The 11427-nt window shown below is 58.3% G+C and overlaps 1 protein-coding gene across 1 annotated transcript in view; it reads right to left on the reverse strand.

The window, feature by feature from the left end:
• The window catches only part of ZNF469 (zinc finger protein 469), a 13613-nt gene that overhangs the window by 1134 nt on the left and 1052 nt on the right, over positions 1–11427 (reverse strand). The window contains 3 exon segments of the mRNA XM_019471534.1: positions 14–9839; positions 10121–11422; positions 11424–11427. The exon segment at positions 11424–11427 is cut by the window's right edge and continues 1052 nt beyond it. Of these exon segments, the coding sequence (XP_019327079.1) occupies positions 14–9839; positions 10121–11422; positions 11424–11427 (11132 nt within the window).

The following is an 11427-nucleotide window of genomic DNA, read 5'->3' on the forward strand; positions in this document are numbered from 1 at the left end:
CTGGTGGATTTGCTCGGGTTGCCACCTTGGTCCTTGGTGTTAGCGCTGCTGTCCTTAGCCTCGGGCACGGCTTTCTCCTTCCCCAAGATGGGTTGCTGACCCTCCTCGGTGCTGCCGCCGGGGCTGCCCGCATCAGGAGCCGCCTCACTGCCGGGCTGGCTACCCGCAGTCTTCTTCTGAAGGGTTGAATCTCTGGCAGCCCTGTTCAGTGTGGGCGATGCCGTCTTGTCCTTCAGGGGCAGGGGGTGGTGGGCAGCCTCTAGAGATGCGGTCTTAGATGCACCTTCCCAAGAAGAGGCGTCGCTGGCACTGGGGTTGCCCCACCTGTGGGTCTCCTTGGCTGGTGGAGCCTCTGCCTGCGGGGAAGGAAGCTCCGAGGCTTTCTTGGCAAGCTGGAGAAATGGGATCTGATCCACGGCATCGGTGGCTGCACTGGGATTTTCCAGGACACCCGCTATATATTCGTCTTTGTTGCCTACGCTTGTTCTTTTATGGGCATCGGTGTAGCCACGTTTCTCGGTCAGGTGTGGAGGAGAGAGCTTTTGGTCTGTGGCCTGGTTACAAGCCAAGCCAGCAAGGTCAATGGTAAACTCGGGCGAGTCCAAGAAAGGAAGTGATTTCCCATCAAATGCTCCTTTCTCCAGCTCCTCGATGGACAGGGCAGCGATATGGCCAAGCTCTGGACTGCTCGCCGCAGCCTGTGGCAAAGACGGGGAGAGGCAGGGTGGTGGAGGCAGGGTGTCAAACTGGGATTTCTCCATCTCTGCCAGGAGGTCGGAGAAGTCACCCACCAGGTCTTCTGTTTTCACGGAGGGTTGGGGCAGAGGTGCTCCTGGGTCACCGGGTGCTGTAGGGAAGGAGTCAGTGGAAGCTTGCAGGCTGGGGCTTGCAGCCTCTACCAGCTGAAGGTCACTAGTGTGGTCCAGGTGGACCGGCGAGCTGCGCGGGAGTGAGCTGCCGTGGTGAGCAACCTTCCTCTTCTTGCTCGGCGGCATGCCCTCCCGGAGAGAACTGTCCTCTTTCACCTTCTCCCTGCCCTCTCTGGAGGCAACGCCAGGCCTCATGACCCCTCTGAATTTGAAAGTCTTGTTGCTTCCCACCAGGTGCTTCTCCATGTGCCGGTCGTACTGCTCTTTCTTGGAGAAGGTGTAGTTGCACATGCTGCAGATGAAGGACTTCTTGATAACGTGCATGACGTCTGCGCAGAGCTCACAGGCGTACAGGGTGGTGTGCTTGATCTCCTGCTCCTCCACTATCCCATGTTCCTGGCTGAGGTGGTTTCGAAGCTCTTTGGTCTCCTGGTAGAACATTGGACACTTGTGGCACAAATAAATCTTCTGTAAACTGTGCACGACTAAGTGCCGCTGGAGCTTGAAGGGTTTGGGAAACTGTTTGCCACAGTGATGACAGTCCCTGGAAGGATCCTTGCAGTCCGGGTGCATGGGGACAGATTTTGGGGTGCCTTCGCTTTTTGCCACGTGCTCTGGAGACGGACTGGCGGATGCTTTAGAGGAGCTGGGTGCAGGTGGCTTCACCTTGATGTGGCTTTCCAAGGGGTCTTTCATCGCCTTGGCCTCCTGCTCGAGGGGCAGCTCCTTGGGGCTCTTGCTCTCCCTGCTAACTGCATGCTTGCTGCTGGGGTCGATGTGCCGGGAGGACCTGCTGGGCTTCCGATACATGATGGTGTTGAGGAAGTGGGTGACAGCGGCATTGTCCTCACCGAAGCAGGCTGGCAGGCCCATCACGGATTTCTGCGCTTGCCCCTTGCGGGCGAACTGGGTGGCATGCTCCCGGAGATGCTCGTTGTACATCCAGACGTCGGAGATCTCCTTCAGGCACATTCCACAAGCCCACAGACCGGCTTTGTTTTTGGCGTGCTTCTCCTTCAGATGGTCCCTCAGCTGCTCCCGGGAGCTGAATTTGCGCTGGACACACATGTAGCAGGTAGGCGGAGGGGAAGGGTTATGGGAGAGCTTGTGGAAGTCCAGCTCCCCTAACGTCAGGAACCACTGGAAGCAGACTTTGCATTTGTACTGCTTGTCTTTGGCCTTGATGGTTATCTCACTGCGGTTTTTCCCCAGCTTCCCATCTTCTAGCTTACTTCTGTGCTTGCTGTGCTGGCCCGGCTTCGGACTGAAACTCACAGCGTTGTCCTCCCCGTGGCCAGGAAGATCTTCGCAAGGGCCGAAGAAGCACATGTCTCTCATTTTCAGCTTTGCATTCAGCATCTCGATGTCGATGGTATGAAATTCGGGAGAGTCTGAATCTTCGTTAGCCTTGCCATCGTAGGGCTCCTCTGCCAGGTCAGGGGGCTCGGAGCTCACTTCTCTGAGCGAGTGCTCATCCTCAAGTTCCATCAGAGGCTCAAACATGTCCTCGGCAGAGAGGCTTTCTCCCTCCTTCTCCAGACTCCCCCAGATGTTCAAGCTGGGGACGTTGTCCACTTGGCTGTTTTGGCACAAGAAGGTTAGCATGTTGTCTTCCAGGTCAATGTCCTCCTTCCCTTGGTCGGTCTTCTCGCAGTCTGACCTCGGCGCAATGCTTTTAGATCCGCTGGGAGCAGCATCTCCGCTCTTCGCCTTGCTGCCGTGACACATGTTTAGCATTAAGGCGTCGTCGACAGAGATGGTTTCATATTCGCAAGGGTCCTCCCTGGTGACACAGAAAGAGCTGGTTTTGCTGAGGTCAGAAGCTAATCGGATCGTGAAGAGGTCGATGGCACCCGCTGGCCGGAGGTTTACCTCCGTGACGGGCTTGGGTTTCTTGCTGCGCTTCCCATACACCCGTGTGCACTTTCTCCGGATGAACTGGTCGTCCCGGGGGAACAGCTGGGAGAACGTGGAGTCATCATCAAACAAGCTCTGGAGGTCTGAGACAGCCGCGCTCTCCACGCAGTGCTCTCTGCCCAGTGGCACGTCTGCCTTCGCCCATTGCTTTGGGTCTGCAGGAGGAGGGCTTGTCCCCGGCGTGGTCTGCAGAGCGCCTTGCCCAGGCGCCTTTTGGGTTGTTTCTGAATCACACGTCTCCAGCGGCAGCCCCTCTTCAGCAGGAGCCATGGGACCCTGCGGGGCACCACTCTGGTTCCCAGCACCGCTGCCTGCTGCAGGACCGTCTCCTGCCTCAGCATCGATCTCCTCCGCGCCATCGGCACCACAATGCTGCTCTTCGCCTAACTTGCCCAATCCCTTCTCCACTTGCTTCACAAACCTGCTAACCCATTTTTTGCAAGCCTGCGTGTCTTCCACTCCATTTGGATCTTCCACCTCCCCGGGACAGGCGACTGTGCCCGTTACTGACTCCTTGCTGTCCATCTCCTTTGAAGACACCATCCCGTCGCCCAGGTCCTCTGCAAACTCAGCTGCACAAGGGGACTGTTTAGCTTTTTGAGAGTGCTGGGTTGAGTTGGACCTATTTTGCTCCTCTGTGGAGATGCAACCACCCGGCTCATGCAAGCCCTCCATGATCCTGGGCAGACTGGAGCTGAGGACAGCAGGGGGAGGACCTGCGTTCTTCTCCAGCTCACATGGACCATCGGGCTCATTTCTGCTGGGAAATACCTTTGCTTTCCTTCGTCTCACTTTCCTGTTGAGCTTCTTTTCAGAATTGCTGTTCACCTCTCCAGGATCTTTGCTTTGGCTCCTTCTGCCCTTTTCTCCCTTCCTGGCTTGCCGTCCCTGGTACAGCTTCCCAGCTGCTACCTCGCCTGCTCCCCTCGTCTCCAAGCGCGGTCCCTTTGCCTTCATCTCCCTCTGCAGAACACGTGTGCGGTGCAGCTCCTGGGACATCTCAAAGGAGATCACGCTGAGGTCGCTGAGCACTCTGCTGACCACTTCTTGCATCTGCGCGCTGGGCTCTTTCTCCAGGTCTGGGCATATTTTCTTGGGGACGTGTTCAATGTTGGTGGTCGGCATCTGTGAGCTGCAGGTTTTGTCTTTGACCGAAGCCTTCAGGCTCCTCCTGGGCACCTTTTGGGCTGCTTTCGATGTCTTGTCTGCAGGAATCAAAGTGGACCTGGGAGTCTTGCTGGGCTGTGGTACGCCACCGTTCTTCACCTGGTGCTTGACAGCTTTGTGCCTGGTCAAGCCAGGCTTGGACCGGAAAGTGGCTGAACAAATGTCGCAGGTCACTGGGAACCCATTTGGCTTCTTTTCTTTGTGAAGTTCATTTTGGGAAGGGTTTGGAGTACTGTTGGGCGTGTTGCCCTCTCCTTGGCCCATACTGTTTAACACACAACTCCCAGCTTCTCCAGCCCCGCGGCTTTTGGGTTTCTCCCCTTTTAAACTCTTTCCTCCACTCTCTGTGGTTTTGGAAAGACCAAGTCTCACCTCTGCTGCCTCTGAAAACTCGTGGCCATTTAATTCAGCAGGACCAAGATCTCCAATCCTTGTAAGACCTCTACTGACAGTAGCTGGCACCTGCTGAACAACAAAACCATTGGACAAAGCCTCTGGTTCACTTTGATGCTTATTTCCATCATCAGAGCAACTTTCAAGCTTGTTCTCTTGATTCGGGTTTACCTCTCTTTCTCTGATAGGCAGAAGATCCGTTGTGGGCTGGGTTGGGTAATCTTGGGTTTCTGGAGGAATGGAGTTAACGACCATATCTGTGACGGTGCGTGCTTGGTTTTCTTGAAAATGAGAGCTTGGCAGCACAGCACCGGCGCTTTCAGGTACCTCTTTCCCAACACCCTCTTGGTTGAAAGGCGGCGAGCAGGGAAGAGAGCAGTCCTTCCTATGCGGTTTCTGGGGACCATCCATCTCCAAAGCAGAGCCCACCAGACCATCAGCGTGCAGCAGAGCGCAGGGTCTCGACGTCTCTTCTCTTTCAGGTGGTCCGTAGTTACCCAAAACACTGTCGGGGAGGTGACGGTGACCGTTCTCGACCGCCTCCATGGGCACGGCCCCGCAGTGATGCAGCGAGGGAGGAAAGGTGGGTGCCCTTTTCCATGTCCCTTGCTCTACCGGGCCCACGGTGGGGTGATGGACACAATGGCTGTTGGCCTCGGGAGGACACCTCTTCATGACGAAAGAACTCGATGCGTTAAGCAGGGACGTGCTGTATTTCTTCTCATCTGCGAGATGAGTGCCGAAGCTGGGGACCTCTCCTCCCTCGGCCCCACCGCTTTGCAAGCATTTGGGGTGCGAAAAATTGGTCGGCAAGGGCAGGCTGGCTGGAGATTCGCCCGTGTAGTGACAGCCATTGAGAGACTTCTTCTTGCCATTTCCTTCTCGGAGAACCTTTGCACTGCCTGCGCCGGCTTTTGTCTCCGGCACCAAGGGGTGATCCTGGTGGAGATCCTCCTCAGAGGGACCGGGGGGGCTGGTGGGACTCACGGGAGCACTGCGCGGGGGCTGTGCCCCCTGCCCCACCTGATTCCTCTCCAGCCTCTCTGCTGCTGCACTGCCCAGCGTTTCTTTCTCAAGCAAACTACAGCTTAAATGGGATTGCTCGTGTTTTTTAAATGCCAAGGTCGCTTTGTTTTTATCTTGCTCCTGCTCTTCCATGAGCTGATCAGCTTTCTTTCCTTGCCCTGGCAGTGGGGTCACCGCTGTGTTTTTGAGTGGCGAGAGGTCATTACGCTCTCGGGAAACACCATCTGCACAGATATTAATGTCATTTGGCTCCGCATGTTCATTTGCTAAGTGCTGCAGCTCCGTTTTATTATTTTGCAGCTCTGGCTTCGCAATCGTGGATTGTTTTGCACGGTAAGAGCCCGTTGCACTGAATGACTCCAGCTGCTCGCATGCGCCGGAGAAAAGCACAGCCTCTTTTGCTGGGGCAGCAATATTTTCAGCGTTGCCTCCAATGGGGACGGTCCCCTCCCCTTGGGCAGGGCAATATGTCTGATTTTCCCCTTCCGAGGCACCACCACTCTCCTCTTTCTGCTCCGGCTGGACGCGGGCGGTAGCAGAGGGGTGGCTAGGAGCAAGCAGCATGGGGAAGCACGGCATCAACAGCTCCTCTTCGTTGCTCTTCACCGTTCGGGCAACGAAGAGCTGGAGCTGCTGCAGAGGGTTGGCAACCGTCTCCTGGCATGCCAACATCTTCTGGGAGCCGCAGTCGCTCTCCTTGGGCAGACTCAGCATATCGAACAGCAGCACTTTTTGCTTGCTGGCTTTGTCGCCTGGTCCGGGGGCTGGATAGGGGGTGGGGCTCTTCCTCTCCTCCGTTTCTTCCACCAACGCAGCCCCACCACCATCCCCTTTGAAGTCCATGGCGCTTTTCGCCACTTTGGGTGACTCGGGCTTGCTTAAGGGTCTTTCTTCTGCGTCTGGGACCTCTTTGATGTGGGGCGAAAAGGCGAGATCCAAGGCTGGGGTGGGACCTTGCTGAAAGCCAAATTCAGGTTTACGGTTTGGAAGATGTGCATCAAACTTCTCCAGCTCTGCAGCATCAGCGAAGCTTTCATCTGCTTTCCCTGGCAGAGGGGAGCTCTCGGCACCACGCTGGCATGGTAGGGATGGCAGGGGATCTTTGGTCGCTTCAGCTGCCGCCAGGGCCTTGGGGAACACGGAGTCGGTGACAACAGGAGGGCTTTTTGTCATGGGGTCTGTGTAGACGGGAGCCTCTGTTTGGTCTGGCGTGCGTGAGCCAGGTAGACTTTTGGAGGAAGACCCCTTTTCCATCTTTCCAGGGTCACTTTCCTCGGCAGCCGCAGCTTCCCGGAGCTGCTCGCCACTGTCTTTGGAGCAGAAATGGTCCACGGCAAGCGGGGCTGGTGTGCACATCCCTGCCTCCAGCGAGCCCAGCTCCACCGGGCAGGGCCAGGGCTCCCTGGGTCTCTCGTAGTCCCCACGGGTGCTCACGATGGCCGGCTTCTCGCCCTCCAGCCTCTCCCCAACACAGAGGCTTGAACTGCCCAGCTCGTCTGCCAAAAACAGTCCTTTCTCCTGGCCCGCCTCCTGCTCGACTGGCAGCGGTGGGAACTGCTCAGCCGCCTGTCCTCGCAGATGGGCAGCGACGTGTTGCTCAGGTTTCTGAAGGGCGACGGATGCCTCGCTATCCAGCTTGCTGGTTTGCAGTTGACTTTCCAGCTCTGTGACTAATCGCTTAATCTCCAGCTCATCGTCTGATATGTTGTTCATAAAAGTCACGTTATAATCCGTTATCCTGTCCGGCAGCGGCAGGGAGAGTTGGCTGGTGGGGACAGGTCCTTCCTCGGGGAATTTCTTGGCTAGTGGCTTCTCCACTGAAAGGCTGTGGAACTGAGTCATGTCTTCTGGCAGCATCGGAGCCACCTCCTCCATGAGGGACCAGTCTTTCTCTGGCATGAATGGCGGGTACGGTTGCTCAAATGGCAGCGGCTTGCTGGGGGGATTGCCGGGGCAGGCAAATGTTGTCACATAACTGTCCTTGCTCGTAGAAACGCTCTCGTACAGCGGCGGATCAAACTCGGTGACGGGAAGCTCTCCAAATATTGAAGAGGAATCGAAGCTGAGAGGGGAGGAGACCTTGCCCTGTGGCGTTTCTGCGGCGTAGGGGGAAATGCTGGCGTGCTTCTGCTCGAAGGAGCTGGCGTTGATGTCGTCCCGGCATAAGTACATGTCATCCATATGCGAGGAGCCCAAGGCTGGGGGCTTTGAGAAGAGGTTGTCATCGTAGGGACCGGGAAGGCCTTTGGGATCAAAAAACGTGTTGTTGCTGCTGATGTATGGATCGGGCGCCTTGGCAGTGAGCATCATCCCCACTGCATCTCCCCCATACGGGGCAACCGGCGCGGGATAGTCCTTCCGACCGTCACAGAGCCCGTGTGCCTTCAAGTATTTGATGCCCGCTTCCGAGTAGGCAGCACTCACATTGCCAGGACTAGCTTCGTTACTGCCGTGGGATGGAGCAATTACCTCTTCTGCGTGGTACTTCAGCCCATCACTCGTGAAAGGGGCAAACTGATGCCTCTGGTTGACCATGGTCAGCTCGGGTGAGTCCTGAGCCTCCAGGGTGGGTTCTCCTGCCTCACCCGTGTGCTTTGCTGCTCCTTTGGGCTCTTCTGCCCCCTCCTTACCCGAGAGCCCGACAGGGCTCCTGCCCGAGGTGGCCGTGCTGGGCAGCTGCCTTTCCTGGGGCTGCGGTAACGGCTCCTCCTTTGCACAGTCCATCGCAGCAACATCTGGTTCAGTACTCAGACGTGTCCTGGAGCCTGCTAGCAAAGGTTTGGCTGAGCCAAACCGCCTGCTCCCCCTGGAAAAGTCCTCTTTGCTCTTCTGGCTCTTCTTCGGGCTCCTGTCCGTGGGAAGGCTGAGAGGAGTCCTTGGCGTGCGTGCTGGGCTGCCTGAGCGCCTCCTCCTCTGCGTGCCTCCCTTCTCGCTGCCTGAGCTGGCCCCATCAGCACGGGGTGGGTTGGGGCCCATCTCGCCGGGCACGCTACCGCTGTGGTTGCTGCCAGTAGATGACTGGCTGCTCCGTCTTCGGACTCTGGCCGCACAACCCTCTTTCTTGGCATCCTCCTGGCTCGGGACCCCCCTGCGCTCCTGTGCCTCCCTTTTCTGACCGTCCCTTTTCTGGTTATAGCTCCAGGCTGGGTCTTTCTCTTTGCCTCTCTCGCTTCTTCCCAGGCGTTTCTTGCTAAAGCTGTACTTGGTCCTCCCGATGAATCCCGTGCCATGCTTCTTCCTCCCCCGGAGCTTGCTGCACTCTGCCCCATCATCATCCGAGTCGGAGACGTAGTCATACTCCCGAAACCTGCCCTCCTTGGCGGCTGGCAGCAGCCTCTCGGTGACCTGGGGGAACTGCACCTGCTTGCTGCTCTTCACCTGCAGTTTGTGGAGCTTGTTCTTCTGCTGCACGATCTTGTGAATGAGCTCCTTGCTCCACGTCCCGCTTCGGGGCTTCCGCTTCTTCATGTCCTTCATGGAGAACCGGGGTGGCTTGGAGCTCTTGGTGGCAACACCCGGCCCCACCTCGCTCTTCGTCGGAGGCTCCTGGCTGAGCTTCCTGGGATGCTTTTGGCTGGAGGTGGACTTGGAGGAGGTGGTGGCTGGTGGGACGCTGCTATTCCTGCCTGCCCGCAGCCTGGCCGTCCTCTCCGCTCCCGCTGCCCCGGGATCTGGCTCCTGGGCTGCCAACCTCCGTGCCGCCCTCCCCTTGTGAAGGTGCTGCTTTCCCGCCCCTCTCTTCACCTGCTCCCCACCTGGGTGGCCGTCCTCGTAAAAATAGCCAGCCTTGGGCTGGCCCGCTGCCTTCTCCTCCACTCCTGCCTGCTTTGATTTGCTCTCTGAGGCCAGGGCTTCCTTCGCCTTGTGGGACATCCCACCACTGGCTGCCTTCATGCCCGTCAGCTCCTCATCGGCAAACACGTCTATGAAGCTGCTGTCGATCTCTGGGTTATCTGACTGGTACCCCAGGCCGTTGAGGGCTTCGGTGATCAGGCTGTCCAGCTTGGCATCGTCAATGTCCAGGTCCGAGGCGGTGAGTGGCAGGGAGCTGGCGGCAAGGCCGTTGAAGAGGCCACCCTTCAGAGCATCTTCCTTGCCCTCGCTTTTGCTTTCCCCATCCAGCAAGAAGTCATCGCTCTTGTTTAACGCCAACAAATGCGCCTGGGGGTCCGGAGAGAGCCCCAGGCTGGGGGCCTTGTGGGGCTCCGGGGGGAGCGCTTTCCGCCCCTCGGCTACCCGGGGAGCATCCTTGCCCTCTCCCTGGGGAGCGGGATGGGAGGCGCAGAACTGGCGGTGCTGCAGGAAGGAGGAGAGGTTGCTGTAGTTCTGGTCGCACTGCTTGCAGGTCAGGAGCACGTCCAGTTGATCCAGGCTGGCGCTGCTGAGTGAGCTGGCCAGCAAGTGATGGGAGGAGTACGGCGGCGGAGGCTGCTCCCCATCCAGCCCATCTGAGCATCCTTTGGCCACCTCCACGCCGGGTTTGTGGAATGGGCTTGCCGGGGCGCATTTCAGGAGGTTGTCGTCTTTCAGGGCATCGGGAGGGAAGTGGAAGGTCTTCATGGAGTCCGGGGGGTGTGCTGCAGGAAGGAGGAGAGGTTGCTGTAGTTCTGGTCGCACTGCTTGCAGGTCAGGAGCACGTCCAGTTGATCCAGGCTGGCGCTGCTGAGTGAGCTGGCCAGCAAGTGATGGGAGGAGTACGGCGGCGGAGGCTGCTCCCCATCCAGCCCATCTGAGCATCCTTTGGCCACCTCCACGCCGGGTTTGTGGAATGGGCTTGCCGGGGCGCATTTCAGGAGGTTGTCGTCTTTCAGGGCATCGGGAGGGAAGTGGAAGGTCTTCATGGAGTCCGGGGGGTGGTAATGAAGCGAGCTGGAGCTCAGGACATCGGAGGGGTGGAAGGGTTTGTTGCCGTCCTTGGGATGGCAGGGGTGCTGGAAGAAGGGAGAGGGTGTCAGCGCTCCGGACATCTGGCTGTCTTCAAAGCTGGGGTTGAGCGGGCTGCTGGACGTGGGGGAGAGCGACGAGCAGGTGCTGCCACAGGTGGGGTTGGGGACAGGGGACGGCAGCGGGGACTCGCAAGGCGAGGCAGCCACCAAGGCTGACGGCGGCAGGACCAGCGTTGAGCCCGACGAGCTCCTGGAGGGAGGAGGACCTGCTTGACCGATGCTGTAGAAGAAGGCTTTGCTTCTCGAATCGCAGGCGGGAGACCCCGGCTCCTTCCCACTCTCGAAAGAGAAAGCACCCGTCGAGTTGGGGTCCCCCCTCTGGACCCCGAGGCTCTCTCCCGACAAGAGCTTTTTACCGTGGTACCCCGGAGAGTTACTTACGGGGGACCCTTTCTGGGCTTTCCCGCTCCCCTGCCACTCCGACGTGCCCAGGGGGAAGGGGAGCTTCTGGCTGGTGATCTGTCTCGACAGCTCTAGCCTGTTTTGACCGGGCATTGCAGAAGTGAGGTGTATTTGCTGCCAAGGCATCCTGGCATTTTTCTGCCTGTGCTGCCTCTGCTCGGGGCCAGACTGGCACTCGAATGAGAACTGGTTTCCAACAGGGTTTGAATAAGGTGCTGAATTCTGATCCATGGGAGAAAACGCCTTAGTGGCACCTTCCCAAGCTTGCACAAGCCTGGGGTGGGTGGGTGCCGTAGTGGGAATGCTTGTCTCGAAAGGCACAGATCCTGCACTGGCGCTGCCCGCGGGGGAACTGTAATAGGCTTTGCTCTGAAAGTGCACTTGGGGGAGAGAGTTTGGTGGCATGTTCCTTCTCAGAGGGCTGCTCTGGACCAGCAGCCGCGGGCTGGCGACACTGTCTTTCGCTGAGGCTTGCCTCTTACCGACTGGCTTTGGCATACTAGGCGAGTGTAAACTAGACGGAAAAACAGCTTGGTTTTCTTGGAAAGTGCTTGGGTTTTGGTCGATAGCACCAGACGACGAGAGAGCACCATTGGGGTCGGCGGGATGCTCGCTCCTGCCCTTGCAGCATGGCAGCGGGCCGTGGTGCGGGGCCGGCGGCGGAGGCGGCGGCGGGTGCAGGAACGGTGGCAGCGGTGGCGGTGGCG

The sequence above is a fragment of the Aptenodytes forsteri genome, unplaced genomic scaffold (genome assembly GCF_000699145.1).
Source record: "Aptenodytes forsteri isolate BGI_AS27 unplaced genomic scaffold, ASM69914v1 Scaffold50, whole genome shotgun sequence".
NCBI classification, from domain to species: domain Eukaryota; kingdom Metazoa; phylum Chordata; class Aves; order Sphenisciformes; family Spheniscidae; genus Aptenodytes; species Aptenodytes forsteri.